At 42.9% G+C, this 21,177-nt stretch overlaps 1 protein-coding gene across 1 annotated transcript in view; it reads right to left on the bottom strand.

Moving 5' to 3' along the window:
* Positions 1 to 21,177, bottom strand: part of dlg2 (discs, large homolog 2) — a gene marked incomplete at its 5' end in the record, with an annotated part of 145,816 nt that overhangs the window by 52,361 nt on the left and 72,278 nt on the right. Inside the window, 3 exons of the mRNA XM_080749255.1 lie at positions 726 to 850; positions 1,494 to 1,544; positions 3,869 to 3,922. Coding sequence (XP_080605381.1) covers positions 726 to 850; positions 1,494 to 1,544; positions 3,869 to 3,922 — 230 coding nt within the window. The remainder of the gene's footprint in view (positions 1 to 725; positions 851 to 1,493; positions 1,545 to 3,868; positions 3,923 to 21,177) is intronic.

Here is a 21,177-nt window from a genome sequence, read left to right as displayed (position 1 = left end):
AGTTGTCATGTTGTGTATTTATTTACCTAAAAATGCCGATATTCGTGACGCTGCTATTGAAATCTTTTTTTAAATCTCCCGCTTGTCACTTTAGAGCTGAAACATGGGTCATGTGACGCAGTTAATTTTCTGACCCCTCGGTGGCACCACTCTCTCTCTCAATTCACTCTGGTACAAGACAAGACTGCACTCTGTCGAGGTGCCAACTTGAGCCTTGTGCACTGGTGACGTCACCAAGAATGCTGGTCCCTCATTGGCTGTTGATGGTGACGTCACCAGGAATGCTGGTCCCTGATTGGCTAAACACAAACAGATACGTGACAGATACGCCACCGAACGCAGTGCTTGCGCACTCTGCTGGCGCAAGTAACAAGTAAACATAGTGCAAAAGGAGACTCTTTGTGTCTCCTACCAGATACATGAGGGTCTTAATTCTAATAATCAAATTATTGGCTGAAAATGTATTGTATTTTTGCTTCTTGGGTTATGTATCCATTGGACATTTCTGTTTTGTTTTTATCTTGTTTGTTGCTTTTATACTGCTTTGGCCTCATCTTTAGGCAGGTCTCACTTACAAAAGAGGTCTCGAACATCAGTTTGTAATGCTAAAATTACAAATGACATTTCTAAAGCCCCCAATATTGTATTTTTCTGAGAATGTTGGACATTTATTCTTGCAAAAAAAGTTGCCCACCCCTGCCCTAAAGTGTGTCTGGGATACTGACCGCAGGCGTCCGTCCTCGGCTGCAGCTCCTCCGGGGATGATCTTAGTGATGAAGATGCCAGGGTCGTCTCCAATGTGCGGGTTGTCTGTTCCTCCAGCAATGCTAAAGCCCAAACCTGAATTACCCTGTGGCAGTGGACAGGAGAGAGCAGTGACTCAACAAAGGCCACTTATATCAAATCCCATATCAAATATCAATTAAGGGGGGGGGGGGCCCACTGGCCTAGCGGTCTAGGCTCTGATGCCTGACAGCGCATCGTGGGTTCGAGTCCCGATCCCGACAGCCTTTCTCCCTATTTCCTGTCTAAGGCAAAAAGTCCCCAAAATATATATATATATATATATATATATATATATATATATATATAATATAATATTATTCTATATTATCAATCACTCGTGACAGTTTTTACTGTACTACCGGTATAGAATATAATTTCACAGTCATGTTAAGCAGGGTCCTATTAACAATGCTCAAATGACAATGTTTAAATAGGGTGGCATTAGTTTATTACAGACTAGGCATTTAATGTGAAGCCTACAGTATGCTCATGTTTAAAATGTTAAATAAAAAAGGGACATCATTGCATGTTGCTAGTGAAACTGGATATTTGTAATAGCTTTCGATGATTACATTTTATGTACACTATTGAATCAGTAGGGATCTTCTAAAGACCATCAATGTTAAAACAAGATAAGAGATGTGTTGCTGAGATTAATGAAAAGTTAACAAGAAACATTGCTTTATTATGTGCCATACAGTACTCACCCGCTCTAGTGTGATTTCTTCAAATTCATATTCAATTTCTGTCCCATTGACCTGAAAAGGATGACAAAAATTTGCAAACAGTGCATGTATGTTAATAGTACATGATAAGTACATGATGAACACAGAAAGAATTGAACAAAAAATATCTATCATCTATAGAGGCTATCGACGGCTTTCCAACGCCCCATAGTGCATTGCGCAGACGTTGTAACGAGCTTCCGGCGCCGCAGCCGAGTGTGATTTACAAGCTCACAACGGGCTGCATCTGCGACGCGACATGAGCTTGTATGTCTGCTGTTAAACCGGAAGTGTGGTCCAAATAATCTCCAGTAAACTCCAGCGTAAACAGGTGGATAGAGGAATATTAAACTATTGGGTAGGTTCATCTTCCCCCAGCTAAGTTCTACAGCAACTTCTTTTGTGTTTGGGATGCAAAAATCCTGTCCCCACGGCTGCTTAACATTTTTGTGCTAAATAGGCCTTGCGTCAAGGGGGAAAAGTAGAATGTCTACCTCCTTATCAACATTAGCTACACTATTTCAGAACACAACAAACGTGTTCAAGGGGGATGCTGTCTCTTCCTGTCACTTGCCGAGATGATTAATTAGCAACAAGCACTTCCTCTTCATAATGCTCGTGAACAGGAATAGCAGCACACAGGCATATGAGAAGGTGTTACGCATCAATAATCCTTTTTCTATGCAAGAATCCTTCGTATGTGAACTTTATTTCTTCCTCATACACACTTGTCACCTAGCATTAGGTGCATAATCTTTTGTCTTGATGCTGGAGCGCTATCAGGCTAATCTCTAAGAGCTATTAAGAGCTTGACACAGAGGATTATACTAATACATCTGTCTGGTTCATTTGTTTCTTAGTGCTGCTTTATTTTTGTATTAACCTCAGCACATTGCAAAACACAGTTAGCTGAGCATGAAGAAGAGCAATTTCTTTTTACAAATCACACTTTTTCAATGACAAAAGTCTATTCCCTTTCATTAACTCTATTTTACTAATGTAATTGTAGATTGAAATCGTATTTATTCTAGAAAAGAGCAATGAGGTTTATCCTCGTTTGCAATGCTGTTGAAATTACACAAAAATCAACAATTAAGACACATACAGATATAATACCAAAAATAAGACCAAAACAGTTACATTAACCCTAACTATGTCTGTCAGTCTGTCTGTCACCCCACGTCACACTTTTGGCCCTACTCTTATCTCCGACGCTAATGCCACTATCCATGCCAAACTTTGCGCACACACTACTTGGCTGGCAAACCACAACCTCCACCCCTGATTTCTCACATGCCCCTCTTTTAGCGCCACCATGAGGTTGCTTTTTGCAGTGTGTATACATGCGACCTGACGGTCGCGTATCTCCAGATTAGGGAGTCTTAATGATGAAGTATGAGTATTGTCACTTGGCAGAAAGAAAAAAAAAACAGTAAGACTCCCTAATCGGGAGATAAGCGACACAAACTTTAGAAGGCAATCGTAGCCAATCAGGAGGGAATATGGGAAATGTGACAGATCCATTTTGATGACATGACTTTAGAGATACTGTGTACCGCTTTGCGTGATTTTAGGCCAAAATCTGTAGGAGCAGTGTCCAAAAATGTGTGGGGCAACGGTGACGGAGATATGAGTAGGGCAAAAGTGTGACGTGACGGTGGGAGGGACAGCCGGTGGAGCTTTTCATAGTAACTTGCGACCTGGCGGTCATTGAGAGGTTCCAAATGGACCTCTATAGGTCTATAACTCTGAAAGTGTACACATGGAACCAAATGGACCGTTGTACACTCTCAGAGTTAAGGGGGTCCTTGAAATTAAAATGCTTGAGAACCACTAGTCTAGACTTTCACAGGCAAGTAACCACTGGCAGGCATAATCTAGAGTTCTCATTGCCTGCCATGGAAGCAGTCGTATATTTAGCAACTTTTATTATGGCCCCAAAGCCTGCCAACTTTATCAAGCACAAATAACTACCTCCTCCTAGTATGCACACAGTAAAATCCAGAGATTTAGACTAATTAACTCTAGTGTGACAATGGATGCATACAGAGTGAGACTAACACTCTGAAAAGCCTCATTTGTAGAATATATTATTTGTTTATTTATCTGACAAAACCTAACCCTAAACAAAGTGCAGTCTTTTTTTCTTCTTCAAAAACTATCAATAATTCATTACAAAAACGTAAAATTTGTTTTACAGAGATTTGGCGTGTTCTGCAGTGAAACACCGCCACGCTTATTTAGTTTCCCTTAAACCTGGAAGCATGAACGAAAGGAAGCTGAGGCTAATATTTTCTTTAAAACAATAAATATGTATTTGTACAAACATTCGAATAAAAAGAGAAAAGAAAACTCACGTAAGGTACTGACTCCAACGTATCGGTGTTGACTATTATTGGGGCGGGGCTGGCCTGTAATTAGAGAAGAGGGAAAGAGAGGGAGAGAGAGATGGAGACAGACACACAGAGAGAGAGAGAGAGAGCAGTGTTAGTACGAATGGGCAGCAGTGTGTTAGGCAGATGCCCAGGCCCATTACCATAAAAATGGATCCTGAGCTTCTGAATCATGCTGTGTGACATCAGCATCATAAACAATTTAACAGCCCTCCATTTGCTGGATGGTACCATAAACATCCCCTCATACAGCAGGACGCACTGAGCATCCCTCTGATTTGGCCATTACAGCGAGACACTTTTAACTTGAGGGAAAAGGGAAATACGAGATGAGAGATGTTATTAAACGAGGGCATGGAGAAGGGTTACATGATACGTCTACGCAACTTAAGTATTGTGATATTAAACCCTTATAATAACCTTGTTCCCAAAGATGTTTCCATTTTGTGATAGTAGCAGATTTCTTTTTTAGATTTTTCTTTATCCCGGTCTGTGTAGGATTATGAGGAGGGGTAAACGTCCTAATTAAAATGATGGCCAAGCACTTCTTAAAAGAGAGTAGTTGGGAACGCTGTCTTCAACTAGCATGTTTATTAATGCAGCCTTTTGGTCAACACACTGTACCTTCATCATGACTGATGAAGATGGGTTGACCAAAATGTTGAATTAATAAACTCTCTTTTTGTTTTACTTTAACTTTCCCTCTCCTGCATACCTTTCCAAAGATAGCAGGTGTGCAAAAACACATTTCATACAAACGCAATACATTTGTGAAGTACATGACTGGCTTGCAGGTTTATGCCGCTAGCTTGCTTCTACACCTAAAATGAAATTTGTTTTTGCAAAATAATGAAAGGAATATTTCACGGTCACATTCAGTCCAATTCGGAAGGTAGCAATTTACACTATTCTTAATTTTTTTTCCCTGTGGTTTGTCTTTTATTACTACTGGATATTAACGTGCTTGGTGCACTTTAAAAAGGCACAATTATAAGGCAATGACAGACCATGTATAACATCCAACCACAAAAAACACTCCCTTGCACATGTAGAAATGTCCAAAGTTAGGGTTCCCATCATGTGAATTCAGTGTTTGTCAGTTCTGGTCATAGGCACAACATACCAGACATGTAAACAACATGCTCAACACATAAAGCTTACATCAAAAGACACTGCCGAAGGATGTATTTTGAGGTTCCTTTGAAATGATGCCTTTGATTTTATCCTTACAAGATGAATAAAACTCGGTAATCAAGGGAAATAATAATAGAATGGGTTCATCAACTCTCTCTGAATAATTATCATGAAAAAGAATGCAATGCATATCAATTACACCATATTGTGTGTTAGAGATGAGAGCGCTCGAGTAGTTGGGAGGATTTGCATGTTTATAAGGGATTCCCAACAGCTTCGACATCTCATGTTTGCAGTCCATACATTTGCAATGGGTAGATTATGCATACTACACATTGTACAGCACTTTGTACATACCACAATATAGTAAATAGCTATAACATACTATAATATAATTGGTAGTTGTGGCGCTCCCACATCTCCCCATCTCCTATCTCCTAGCTCATTGTAACGGGGATAGACCCCTGTGTTCTCGGCTGGTACCGACAATAAGCCCCTCCGACCTAGTTACTTATTTGCGGTGCAGTGTGAATGTTAGTGACAAGATGCAAAAAAAAATAAAAGAGGGCGGTGCTTGGTTCTCACTGACGGTATGACATCAGGCCTGCATTTATGTGTCTTGTCATGTTCCATCCCTTTTCTACTGTATTCAGGGCCATCCTGCTCTAGTATCTCTGTGACTGACAGCAGATAAATTATGACCAAGTCACTAGGTCAAACTTGCACTGCTAAATCACCGACATTCAGTACATGAGAAAGTCCTGCACCTGCTTTCAAATCAAACTTGTATCTCTTAGAGATCAGATGTATATCAATGTCATGAAGATATTTCAGATTGGAACACATAGTCACATACAATATATACAATGTACAATGCAATAGTTGCTCTTCATCTGTTCCAAAGTCACATGAATCAAGAGCACAGCTTCCATATCATTCTATTTCTAAACACGTTTTCGGACTTGTTCTGTGTCTGCCTCTCAGTTGAGATCATAGCATTAGTCAGCATTTTCGTGCATAATGTGAAAGCTCCAAAGGCCCTCAGACCTCTCAGGAACAAATGAATGACAGAGTGTTTTCACATAGTGTCTCTCTTTTATAAATCAAACTCAGTTATCTGCCCTGGGCCAAGAAAATGTCAACAGAATTTGTCCTCCGTCTCCAGTTCACACTCACAGCAGCCCTGTTAAGTGGTCAGATGGGTGGGCCATGTGCATTTTGAGAGCATGCTTATGTTAATGATCAGTTAATCCATTGTGTTTCGGCAATGGAACTATGTTACTATGAAAAGCTCCACCGTCCGTCCGTCCGTCCGTCCCGTCACCTTTTGCCCTACCCTTATCTAGGCACCGTTTCCCCTATCCATGCCAAACTTTGCACACACACTCCTTAGATGGCAACTCACAACCTCATTTCTCACTCCTTAGATGGCAACTCACAACCTCATTTCTCACTCCTTAGATGGCAACTCACAACCTCATTTCTCACATGGCCCTCTTCTAGCGCCACCATCAGGCCGATTTTTGCCGAACACATTTTTGGACACTGCTCCTACAGATTTTGGCCTAAAATCACGCAAAGCAGTACACAGTATCTCTACAGTCATGTCATCAACATGGATCATTTCCCATATTCCCTCCTGATTGGCCACGATTGCCTTCTAAAGTTTGTGTACGCGACCTGACGGTCGCTTATCTCTTGATTAGGGAGTCTTACTGGTATAGTATACTTTAAGTTCCTGTTTGTGTTTATAGGTATTACAATGAAAACTACCGTAATTATTTTAGGTTTTAAAGAAGAAAACGCTGTGACTTTTTTTATTTATAAATGTTTTAGTACTAAATGTTATATACTATAAGATCTTAAGCTTTGACAATTATTTGGGGGTCCACTTGCTATATCCTGATGGCCCATCAGTAGACCTACATCTTCTGGAGAGCAGATCAGCGACTGTCTGCAACATGGCTTACTGACCACACTGACCTTCATCTCACTGACCTCACTGACATTCAGGCTCATTGCATCGACTGCCTGCTCCTACGCATCAGACCGTGAAGTGGGTGAAGGACCTTTGTAACTAAGTTCATATTAGGGATGCACCGAGAGAGGTTTTTTCCATTTCGATCCGATCTGATCTTTATATTCTACTGATCTACTTCCGGGTCATCACCCGTATGTATCGCTAACTTAATACCAAACCACTTGGCCAAGATGTACTACATATGTACTAAATATACGGTAGCTTAAAAATTCAAACACCCATGTCACCTTTGCAAGATGTCGTGTAGATGTAGTATAAATACATTTGGATATTTCCCGATACTTTACAGATACCCGATACAGTAGGCTACATAGCAAGTACAAAGAAAATGCACTGCCTTTCAATTAAAGGACAACTTTGTTTTTTTTACAACAAGGGTTCATATTTTAGATTGTATTTGGAGAAAATAAAAGATGATTGTTCCATTTTTTATCTGGGACTTGGATCGGTGACATCCACTATCCCAATATGACTTAATTAAGTCATATCGGGACCCGATACCAATAAGATATCGGTGCATCCCTAGTTCCTATCCTACAAAAAGCATAGTCGGTGCACATTTGTCACATCAATTTGTAATATCATTCATTACAGAAAGTTGTGTACATTTTGTACAACTCAAATTCCAGACCACATAGAACAATATCAGCTCAAACTTCCAGTGTCTCATGGTGGATTTGTGTAACTTTTGGCTCAAGACAAAGTTTAACTTGATCAATTATTTTTTTGCTGTTTGGTTCAGGGTTAGGAAAAGTCTATTTGGTTGAGGTTTGGGATACCACACAAATATAATAAAATAAAATAAACCTCATCACTACACTGTTACGTTTAAATATTTTCCCCTGTTTATAAGCAATGCACTTAGGACATGTTTTATGCAGTCACTTCACCACAAGATATACAGCAAATGGCACTCAACCCACAAGCGTCCCTAAGCAATTCCTACAGAATAGAGCACAACTATAGACATATCTTAAAAGAGAATATCGTCATTGTCGGGCAGAAACCTTGTATCTCCAAGTTTCCAAATGTGTACGTCTTTCTTTTGTGTGAAGTAGAGCCCTGCTGCATCATACAAGACTGTCGCTAAAAGAAAAAACAAAACTAGTGAGAATATCAGATCCACAAGCGCACAAAGCCCGCGGAGCAGAAGGCGTTGTGTGCTTGTAGATCGGTTATTTTCACGAGTTTAAATCATTTTTAAAATGATAAATGCAAAACAAACGGTTTTGGACATACAATAAGGTTTCCACCCGACAACAACAATATGAATCATAGCATTTTATGTACCTGTGATGTTCATTCATATTCATACTTCATACTCATTTTCTGACAAATTAATAATTTGTCTGTTAATGTGTGCCTGCGTGTGCGCCTGAGTTCATGTGTGGTGTGTGCAGGACCACATTTTGCCAGAGAAACAGAGAGAGGGAAAGTGTGGGTGTCAGGGTGACTGACGCGTATTTAAAAAGAGAGGAATAGATTACCATTCACCAGCTCTGCTGGATAGCGAAGCCAGTCAATAACTGTGGGTAAATGGGCTTTGTGAGGGGAATGGTGATGGGGATCGAGACTCATTTACAGCTACTAATAATGTCATTCCTAACTACTCTAAGACCCCTGCGTAAACAACTTGAACCCCAGCATCCACTCTGGGGAGAACATTAAAAAATAGCAGATCTACAATCTCAGAACGGGTCACATTGCAACACGTTGTGAGCTTGTAGATCGGTTATTTTAGGCAAATGGGTTCAAGTACAGTTGCAACTCAGGTCCGTTTTGCTAAGAATAGACGGTTAAAGTGTTTAAAGAACAGAAGCCCATATTGGCATGTGCAGCAGTACAGTGCTTGATATACAGTACATGTCTCTCGCTGTCAAACACATGAACGCACAGAACTGCTCGCCCATCCCTTTACATGTCCTATAAAAGCACAAGTAGAACTCACAGTAAAGAGTACACACACACACACACACACACACACACACACACACACACACACACACACACACACACACACACACAGTCTCACAGGGTGTGCGCCTGCAGAAGTAATGGGCAGTCAAGTGAGCACATAAATGACATGCTCAGATGCACTGAGACTCATTTGTGTTTGTGTTGATGGCTCCACTGCCTCAAAGCAGCACATTAAGACTGACATTCATGTGTGATCTGATAATAGCAACCCACCACACATAAACCATACCAATGATTCATGACAAATTACATTCAGTGAGTGTAATACAAGAAATAGAACAGTTATGCCTATACACAACACGTGTGCGCACGCACGCACGCACGCACGCACGCACACACGCACACACGCACACACACACACACACACACACACACACACACACACACACACACACACACACACACACACACACACACACACACAAGCGCACACACGCAAAAGTCGGTATGTATATTACAGAATATATAACAGAATGTATAGTAAGTATAGGAATGTATATCATAGTATGTATATCATAATGCATCATAATGTATATCATAATGTATATCATAATATGATGTACATTTATATTTGTAATTGTTTATATGGATTATGAATAGTATATAATAAGGGGGTAGGAGTAAATAAGAGCCTGATATCAGGCAGTCTACTGTACTGTATGTAGCTTGTATTTCTTGACTTAGGGTTTGTCCTATACTTGGGTTTTCCTCAATAATTCAGGGACAACACTTATGTGTAGTGGCTCATGGAGAAAAACGGGGAGTCCATGAATATTTCACTATAGCATCCCATGTAAAAATAGTCAACACAAGCCCAGATGAGGAGGCTGTAAAAGCATGCATACAGTAGGAACACTAAATGGACAAACAAACTCAACCTGGGAGTGGCAGCCAGCCAGTAAATAAACAAAGGAGCATCTGTTCACATTCTTACATATAACAATGCTATTCCTGATGAGATATCTGGATATCACAATATGAATCAATCAATATATATGTACAGCATATCGTCACTGTCGGGTGGAAACCTTGTGTGTCCAAAACTCTTCGTTTTGCATTTATCATTTTAAAAATGATTCAGTGAGGCGTTGTAGATCGGCTGTTTTCACTACCTGTGCGACGGCCTTGTATGATGAAGCTGTGCTTTACTTAGCGAAAAAAATTACAAATGTGAAACTTGGAGATACGAGGTTTCTGCCCGACAGTGACGATATAATTATTTTTCAAGATATTTAGGGGGAATTATCTGTTTTGCCTTTATTGACTGCAACATGGGGGAAATGCATTCTGCTATGTTGCCAAAATGTGTAACGACATACCAATACCCATGAAAGATCTTGACTCCCTACCCCAACTAACGAACAAGAATGGCTGACCTTAAAATACAATTGAGTATTGAACACCTTTGTAGTAGCATCCTCTGCCCCCAATCCTGCTTTCTCTGTAAATATACCTTATTATGCTACAGATTTTTCTTCCAATATGTATTGTATTGCATTGTATTTTATATTATACTGTACTGTATGTACTCGTAAGACGCCTCAGGGCGACAAGCGACCTCGCCCTAAAGGGCAATCTTGTCTTGGCCATCTGGCCAGTGATGCATATCGGACCAGTTGCCCATATATGGAGACCCCTGATACCCATATATGGAGATCCATGTAATGTACAGTATATGGAGATATGCTGTGAGAGCCCAAACATGCTTACTCAGTTATTCGTTATGTGAAAGTCCTATGACTTCTATGACATCTGACATCATACATAATCCCTTTTATGCCCATACATAGAGATCCCTCTCTGAACCAGCCACACATATATGGGCTGTCTTGGCCATATATGGATTCTGTTAGTGTGGTATGTGGCCGATGTGGCCTCCATATATGGGCATTCCCATATGAAGTCCTGTTAGATATGGGCTTAATATTGATGACATCAGGGATCTCCATATATAGGCATAAAAGGGATTCTGTTAGTGTGGTTAACCCCTGACATCACAGTGATGTCAGAGCGACAAACCCATAGACCGTAAAAAGTGTCCAGACAGACAGAGACATGATGTGCCGTTTCACATACTAAACCTTTGGTCGCAATTACTGATTAATTGAGTACAAACTACAAAGGACCACAATGGAAACAAGCCCCTTGGGCTTTAGCATAACTGTACTACCTGTAAACCCGTTAACAAACGTGTTAATTAAGTATTCAATCAATCCAAGAAGTGGAGAGAGACAGGGATGACACTCAGCAAATGGTCCGGCCAGCCTGGAATCGAACTGGGAAGTCCCAGCTTTTGTCCTAACGGTGAAAGAAATATTAATATCTGTCTATGGAGAAAGTCTCCAACCCTGATAAAGATGTCTGCATTATGTAACTTGACTCTATGGCTTTCTGTACTGATAACTCATTGTTGCCTATTCAAAGATAACATTACAGAATACGAATATGAAAAAGAAAGACCAAAAGGGTTGCACCATTATTTATTTGCACAAAAGCTCCCAGTAACATTTCAAGGTCACACAGATTCAATTTTGGGAGCATACAGTGTAACCCTAACCCACAGGATAAATAATCCATGACTTGTGCATCGACTACTGCTGATCCAGACGTTCTCCAAAAAAATCTAATAATGGCTGATATAGCGGCCAAACCGATATATTCTAACCCTCACTGTTGGCCTGGAGAGGCAACCACTTCTATCCTGACACACATGGAGTCACCAGCTGCTTCTTTTTTCCTGACAAGGAGGAGTTTCACTGGAAAGAGTGAAACTAGTCGATCTACAATACAAGCTAACACCGTTAGCCGTTAAATAGGCCGTTAAATAGGTCGTTAAATAGGCGGTCTACAAGCTCACAACGCGACGCCGCAGCGTGCTTTGACGTGTCGTGATCTTGAAGATTTACAGTAGTATATCGTCGTTGTCGAGCGGAAATCTCCAAGTATCAAATGTGTTCGTTCTTTCGTAAAGTAAAGCCCCACTTCATCATACAAGGCGGTCGCACAAAAGTAGTGAAAACAGCTGATCTACAAGCACACATTGTGTGCTTGTAGATCGGCTGTTTTCACTAGTTTAAATCATTTTAAAAATGATAAATACAAAACAAACGGTTTTCGGACATACAAGGTTTCCACCCGACAACGACGATATTCAATGTGCAACGCTGCCACACAGCTAAGTATAAATGAATGACCGTATGGAGTCCCTCTTTCCTTCACTGAGCCAGATGATGGATGGTCTTGCATTAACTGCTGCCAGCCTCGCCCAAGGCAACCTTAACTCATGTTATGGCTGCACAAACACAATGCATCAGGATGCGCAGGTGCTCACTTATACATCTTTGTAACAGGTGCAATTGTCATTCAGAAAAATATGGATTCACACAGGCGAGCACACAATGTTATTTTTCAACTTTTCTTCTATAATTTTTAACCCAGTGCCAATTGCCTATGTAATCCTGGGCTCTGCTCTCCCTCTGCCGCACCTGGGGAGACAACGGACTGACCTCATGCTTCCTTCAATGCATGAGTAGTCCAAGTTGTTTCTTTTCACCTGACAGGGGGGATTTCCCCGGGATGGACGTAGCACGTGGAAGGAACACGTTATTCCAACCAGTTCCTTTCCCCTCCATCAAGCGCCCCGGCTGGCCAGGGGGAGGCATTATTGAGACCAGGATTACTGCATGTTTTTGTGAGGGTATCAACCCTAGGAGACACGGGGGGAACATGCAAACTCCACACAGAAAGGCCCTATCGCCAACCCCACCTAGGGTGTGGGCGCTGATGACGCGGAGGGAGAAACACGCCCCCAGCACCCACAGCGTCCCCCGGCGGGAATCGAACCCAGGACCTTCTAGCTGTGAGGCGAAGCGCTAACCACTGCGCCACCGTGCCCCATTTACTTTTCAACTTTAACCACTTTTTACCTGGCATCACAGTTTTGGGCATGTCATTATAGGGGACAAAAGAGAATAACAAAATGACTATTTTGACAGTTTGCAGCATGACACGTTGCGAACTTCTAGATTGGCTATTTTCTAAATCATTCACAATTTTCTTGTGGTTAAGTGGCTCACTGGATAAGTGGCTGAAACGCACTTAAAACAGTTTCATGGCGGTGTACTTTGGCTCAATTCTGGGATGAAAGGTGGAAAAGACAATCCATCCAGTCAAAGAAAAATGTACCGGGCTGAACTTGGCAGACTTCCCTCCGAGCTGCTAACAGTGATAATGTTCAGACTCAGATCCAGATGTCCAAGTATTAGGCAGTTATGAATATAATGTAGTGCTGAGTCATCATGGCCATCAACAGCTCTGCAGACACCCATCCACTTGGAAGGATCTACATCACTGATTCTCAAACCTTTTCAGTTCAAGGACCTAATATGCATTAAGCCACGAACATCCATTTAATGCAATTTCTTTTTATCCATTTTTATCTCGACACCATAAAAGAGTGTACAAATGGTTCCATTTGTACGCTCTCTGAGTTATAAACCTGTACGTGTACTTTTGGATCCCTGGTGGTCTCCAGACCTGACTATGAGAACCAGAGATCCACATTACAGGATAGAAGAGTGAAATGGAACAGAGGCTGATACAGTACTTTAACCCATGTCCAAACTACAGTCGGCATGAAGAGAAATAGAACAACTGTTTACTAGTGCCGCTGGATTGCTCACAAAAAAGTAAGGAGGTAAACTATTTCTCGTATGCTTTCTCACACGCATGCGTGCACAAACGCGCGCATGCACAGACACACACCAGAACACACGCATCGACTTTAATAAAGGGTCTGCAAAGCAAAGCTTGGGCCTTTATTCACACTTGAGTGGAGACGCGTCTTTTGAAAAGCTCGTCAAGCTCACGGCTTCATTAGGCAGAGCAGCGTCTGAATCTGCAGCCACGCCCTTCTAGAATCTTCACTCAGCACTTTATGTTCAGACTTGTAAAGAAGCCAGATGAAGTGACATTCTATACCCGGCTAGTCAGCTGATCATGTGGTGTGTGTGTGTGTGTGTGTGTGTGTGTGTGTGTGTGTGTGTGTGTGTGTGTGTGTGTGTGTGTGTGTGTGTGTGTGTGTGTGTGTGTGCGTGCGTGCGTGCGTGCGTGCGTGCGTGCGTGCGTGCGTGCGTGCGTGCGTGCGTGCGTGCGTGCGTGCGTGCGTGGTGTGTTGAATAAATAAATAACATAAATGCCAAAAAAACACACACACACACACACACACACACACACACACACACACACACACACACACACACACACACACACACACACACACACACACACACACACACACACAATCAAACATTAATCGATGCAGACTTAAAGCTAATTTATGCTCCCTTTTGCGTATGAAAAGAAATACGGCCATTTCCATCAGTGTAACTGTCACTGCTCATATACTTCCGTGCATCTGTAACCCATATAGAATATGGCATCACTAATTAATAATACTGTTCATGTTTGTTGTGTATGGTGAGTTAGGAGTATGTGTAACAAAACTGCCAGCAGCCGTTCTGTGTCAAAAGGTATCTATCCAGTCTCATTGTGAGTGTTTCACCCATACTGTTCAGAATCTAGTCATCAAAGTGAGCTATATACCCTCTAATACAGGGGTCTTCAACAGGGGTCCGGAGTTGCTACAGGGGGTCCTCCAAATCTTTGTGTGATAGGAACTTGTTTTTTTTCCCCTTTCTTATATTAACCACTTGAACCCTAGCGTTCATATTAACTTTAGCCAAAAATAGCAGATCTACAAGCTCATAGATCGGCTATTTCCGGCAAAGAGCTTTGGAGGAGGAAAAGAGCAGACAAAGGTTAAGTTTATTAATTATTGACCGTTCAAGTGGTTAAATATCTGAAAACACACATTAACATGAATCCAAAATACACTGTTGATCGTGCTGTCAAACAATGAAACTATATCTATAAACAGGTTGTGGGGGTCCCTACTTCATCTCTCTCTCAACTAAGGGGTCCTTGGCCTGAAAACGTTGAAGACCCCTGCTCTAATATACATCCTTTACATTGGCATGGATGTTAAGCAATGCATCCACTAGAGGTCAGTTCAGAGTCAAAGGTTTTCTGACAACAAACATGGCAACAGTCTAAGATGTCATAATATAATCACTAATCAGGATTGCATACTGAGTACTAGAGCAGGGGTCTTCAACGTTTTCAGGCTAAGGACCCCTTAACTGAGAGAGAGCTGAAGCAGGGACCCCCTCTACATATTGTATAAATGGGTTATGCAGATTTTCATTGAATTGTTTGACAGCACTGTCATCATTCACGTTGATTTGTGTTAATGTTTTTTTTCCCCAGACATTTAGCCACTTCAATTGTCGATACGTAGTAAACTTGACCACTCACTCTGTACTTGGTCCGCTCTTTTTGACCTCTACACCAAACCTCTTTGACGAACATAGCCGATCTACAAACTCTCAACGCCTCGCAGTGCAAGGGATGCGAGGGATCAACGTTTTTCATTGAAAATAATTATCCTATCACACAAGGATTTGGTGGCCCCCCTGTAGTAACTCTGAGGACCCCCTAGGGGTCCCGGACCCCCTGTTGAAGACCCCTGTAATAGAATACTAGAAATTATAAGTACCATAACTCACATAAAATATTACTTTAGTAAAAGTTAAAATTACCACTTAACATACTCAACTAAAATTAAAAAGGTACATGGTTAATATATACAAGGAAAGTACAAGTTACTTTCCTTTCAAATCTTTTTTTAGAGCAACCTTTTTTGCATCAAGGACCACTGTCGTCAGTATTTTCGCGGAGCACTGGGTTGGGAGGGGGTGGTTGGAGTTGTGGCGTATTGTTGTAGCCCCAACCGGTTAGTTCACGGTCTACACTGCTCCCACGATTTACCATGGTATTGCTCGGTTTTGTCTGCATCCGTAAGGTTCCATAAAACATCTACCAAAAAGGAAAAAATAGGGATAGAAGTCTCTATGTGTCCATAGGCATGTCCGTATTTAATAATGCATAAATCGAGTCATCAAATGACTCTAGTGCGAAAACAGCAACTCTGACGCAGCTTTGTTTGAGACAGTCACTGGTTCATCAGGTCAACGTAGAGTAGGACACAGCAGACCAGACACACGCACGCACGCACGCACACGCGCGCACACACACACACACACACACACACACACACACACACACACACACACACACACACACACACACACACACACACACACACACACACACACACACACACACACACACACACACACACACACACACACACACACACACACACACACACACACGCAAGCACACACGCACACACACGCACACACAGAAAACATTAACAACTTATGCCCTATTTCAAAAGAAGCAAAAAAATAAGAAATATAGCCCACATTGTGAGCTTGAAGAGCTGCTATCTTAGCGTTTTTTGAAAATTCTGGAAATCTTAAAACAAAGAGAAACATCCATCCAAAACAGTGATGCCAGAGGGTGGTTGAAAAGCATTCCTTCACCGCCTCTCTCCGCTTTACCACAAAACACATCGCATCAACTAACAGCCTCAAGTCCTCAGAGGGAAACAAACAGAGACTCTCTCTCTCTCTCTCTCTCTCTCTCTCTCTCTCTCTCCCAGCAGCCCTGACACGGTGGTGGTGGCGGTGGGGGGGGACCCAGGCAGCTCCGGGCTGCACGGGGGCAGATGTCATGTTGTTTACCTGATAGGGCTGCTGCTGGCAGCTCTGGAGGCAGCCGCACTCCGAGGGCCACAGGTCACAGCTGCCCCCCTTGGCCCGGACGCCCGCCAGGGGGCCGGGGGGGCTCGAGCCCTCCGAGTGCCAGGCTATCATCCGGCCCGCCTTCCTGGGCAGCGTGGTGGCTCCTCCTCCGCCGGGGCCATAGTGGTGGTGGTAGCGCTGGGACTGGGACTGGGGCTGATGGGGGTAGTAGTGGTGCTGCCAGCCGCAGGAGCACGGCGACTCCCCGCAGCTGCAGCAGCCTCCTCCCCTGCCGTCCAGGTCCGCGTAGCAGCTGCGCTGCTTCCTTAGGTAGGCAGTCATCCCGCCACCGCCGCGTCGCACCGCGTCGCACCGCACCGCACTAACCTTTGGTTACTTCTCCACTTTCTGTCAAAGCCTAACACTGTTCTGTCCCCTCTCTCTTGGAGGCTTTCAATGCAGTCATCAAATGCGAGGAAGAAGGAGTGGGAGAGGGAGGGAGGGAGAGAGAGAGAGAGAGAGAGAGAGAGAGAGAGAGAGAGAGAGAGAGGGGGAGAGAGAGAGAGAGAGAGAGAGAGAGAGAGAGAGAGAGAGAGAGAGAGAGAGCACGTACCAGGTGATGTGTGAGTCGCTCGCTCCGGCAATGAATGATGAATGAACCAACTGGCTGCTGTAGCTCTGCTGGCTAAAATGTGAGTGAGAGTGCACGTGTGTTGTGTTGTGTTGTGTTGTGTTGTGTAGTGTAGTGTGTGTGAGCGTGTGTGTGCGTGTGCGTGTGTGTGTGTGTGACAGTATGAGCCAGTGGAGTGAGAGAAAGAGAAATGAGAGGGAAGGGGGAGGGGGACAGAGAGAGAGAGAGAGAGAGAGGAGAGAGAGAGAGAGAGGAGAGAGAGAGGCCAGGGAGAGAGAGAGAGAGAGAGAGAGAGAGAACACTTTCTCTCTCTCTCCATTTTCTCCAGAAGAGAGAGAGAAGAGGAGGAATAGAGCAACATAATCAGTGAAAGTGCATAAGAGGGATGGGGAGAAATGGAGGAAAGAGCGATAGAAGAAAAAAGTGAAATAATAAGGGGTGAGGGATGGAGTGGTAGTAGTACAGATGACAAATGGCAGGAAATTGAGAGAGAGAGAGGGAGGGGGGGGGGGGGGGGGTGTATTGGTTGCCAGCCCTGCTGTGTCAATAGTGTCTCAACTGGCAGTGCTATCTGACAACACCCACATCTCCAGGCAGGAGGAATCGATGGCCTGCACAGCTGGGAACAGGAGCGGATGGACGGACGGACGGACGCTTCTGGACGGACGGACGGACGGACGGACGTTTCAACTACAAATCCCTGGGTGCCGCTGCTAGAAGTGGCTGCGTCCATGGTGTGCAGAGAGGGAAACTAAACAATGTCACGTCCTCTTCTCCTTCAAGAGCTTAATCACGTAAGCCCTATACACTTCAATGTACGACAGATAGCAAATACAAATAAAAATCTGATCTTCAAGCCCACAATGTGTAGCAATCAGCTATTTTCGCTGCTTCAAAATTTTAAAAAGAATATACAGTATATATATATTTCATTCACCTATGATGAAATGCCCAAAATAGGAACACAAGGTTGAAAGTGTCTCTTTCAAAACCCACAGAAAGCCAGCCTTGTGTAAATACAGTAGCACATACATCGTGACATGAATAATTTCCCTGAAGTCATGGCCCTACCATCTATCAGATGATTGGAAACTAGAACACAACACAGCAAATAGATCTGAAAACATCAATCTGAAGAGCAAAGAGAGAGAGAAAGTAAATAAATATATAAATAAACCCACGATGCATCATCGGGCATAAAGGTTACTGGAGGATCGCTAATTCAATCAGATCGTTGGGCTGTGTGTCTGTTGATCAGATCTAATCAGAGGCCGCGGGGCTTTAGTTGGGAGCGATGTATGCTAAGCCATCCTGCTGCGTATGCATCAACGGCCTCTGTGACGTGACTGCAAAACAAGTCACACACACCCCCCACAAACCAATGTCAAGCACACGACCGCGCACACACACACACTCGTGTTTGCCAAATTAATCGCATTCTAATGCAAGAGCATCAACATGACACTGCACTGCCTGTGAAATCTGAACAGCACTGACAGCGTTTCTGTCATGTATGGTGAAAATGTGAAAGGAAATGAAATGTGTGATGTGTCCTGTCTGTGCACAGTACTGTAAGTGTGTGTGTGTGTGTGTGTGTGCGTGTGTGTGTGTGTGTGTGTGTGTGTGTGTGTGTGTGTGTGTGTGTGTGTGTGTGCGTGTGTGTGTGTGTGTGTGTGCGCGTGCGTGCGCTCTCATCGCCTATTACATGCCGCTGAGTCGGGCACCTTGTATCTCCATATTTTGACATGCCCGCCCCTACTGTGCCATGGAGTGTCCCACAAAACTGCCGATCTACACGCTCACAACGTGCTATTGAACCAATGGAAAGCACTAACAACAGCTCGTGACTACATACAGGTCCTATTTATAGATTCCCTGAAAAAGTAATAGTTTCTGGACATGCAAGGTTTCCATCCCGACAGCGATGACGTACCACAGGCACGAGAGATGACAATCAGTGATGGAGAATAACACCTCGTCAGGGCCAGCTGTGGCAGCAAACTATTACATAATTGTCTAATCGCAATTAATTGACATAATCCCCATTATTTTTCATAATCGTCATAATCGTTTCCATGTTGAAAAATGTTCGTGTTTTTTTTAAAGGCGAAAATAGTGGAATTAGCAGATCTACAAGCTCACAACGCGTTGCATCGCGACGCGTTGTGAGCTTGTAGATCGGCTATTTCCACTATCAATGTTATTTTTTAAGTATAAAGTTGTCAAATATGTCAATAATTTCTTTGTATATTTAGGTTATGTGTCATATCTACCATGTGCAACTTCAAAGCCTAAAAGCCAAACAGAAATGTAATTGTCAACGACAAAAACACAATTAAATCGCTAATCGCAATTATTTGAGTGACAAATAATTATCGTCATGTAAAATGTCGTGACACCCCTAGCAGCAAACAGTACAGTACATGTGCTGTACATGCACGCACTCAAACCTTTGGAAAGTGAATAATAAGTGTCACAGTGGACAGCCCAAGTGTGTGTGTGCGTGCAAAAGTACAGAATGTCTGAATGTTCGCAGGTGAGATCAAAGCGGCCAGTAAAGTGGAGTGCGTGGCGTGTGTGGGCGTATATGGCGCTGGGCTGGCACGATATTGGCCTGAAAGGTGAGGGAGAACGCACGACTAACATGCACAACACTGTATGTAAACTTCATTAGAATTTCTGATTCCCTCTACAAGTACTCTCTACAGCAGGGGTTTTCAAAGTGGGTGACGGGGCACCCTGGGGTGCCGAGACGGCAGTCCAGGGGTGCCGCGAGATCATTTGATAATATTTGGAATTTATTTGGACACTCATTTTAAACTTGAAGTACACAGTTATTTTCAGTCAGTTCTAACCAAAATGGCTATTATCTCAACGTTTTCCTCGCAACATAATCACTAAAATATCGTCACTGTCGGGCAGAAACCTCGTATCTCCAAGTTTCAAATGTGTACGTCTTTTGGTAAAGCAAAGCCCTGCTTCATCATCATACAAGACTGCTGTTTTCACTAGTTTAGTACATTTTATAGATGATAAATACAAAACAAACGGTTTTGGACATACAAGGTTTCCACCCGACAACGACGATATGCTATAAATATAAGGTGCTGGGAGTGAAAATTATAATGTAGGGGTGTCTCAGATTTAAAAAAAAAATATGGGGTACCCTGAGCCAAAAAAGTTTGGGAACCCCTGCTCTACAGCACTGCTTTTTTCCCCTGCCTCTCATGTGTTCTGAGATCGTGTCGCCATTTGAAGGGTGACGTTTGGCGAAACCCGAGGTGAACTGAGGAAATAGCCTGCATCGATACGACACAAAAGTTACACTGAAACCTGGTGTCTGATATCAAAGTTATATTTCCTTCTTGTGCTGCACAGGATGTTATGAAGTACCAGATTAGAAATTGTATGCTCGACCGCCAGTGTCAGATTCACCTGCCAGGCAGCGATATTATGTTCACAATACCAATGGCGGAGAGAGTTATTACATTAACAAAGCTTATGTAGGAATGCATAGGAGTGGCTGGTTGGAAAGAAGGGTGCAGAGGAAAAAATCACACCCGTGTGAACTGAGCGGTGGTTGTGGAGGCTGCGCAACAGCACTACTGGGTGGGTGCAGTATTTCATAGACCTGGTCGCTTGTTTCAATCACAGAATCTGGCAACCAGACTCTGTCCTCCTCTCTCCAAAAGAAAACACAGCTTGTGTGTGTGTGTGTGTGTGTGTGTGTGTGTGTGTGTGTGTGTGTGTGTGTGTGTGTGTGTGTGTGTGTGCGTGTGTG

This window comes from Nannobrachium achirus (genome assembly GCF_963921795.1).
Source record: "Nannobrachium achirus genome assembly, chromosome: 19".
Taxonomy (NCBI): domain Eukaryota; kingdom Metazoa; phylum Chordata; class Actinopteri; order Myctophiformes; family Myctophidae; genus Nannobrachium; species Nannobrachium achirus.
This window is presented reverse-complemented; position numbering and strand designations above follow the sequence as displayed.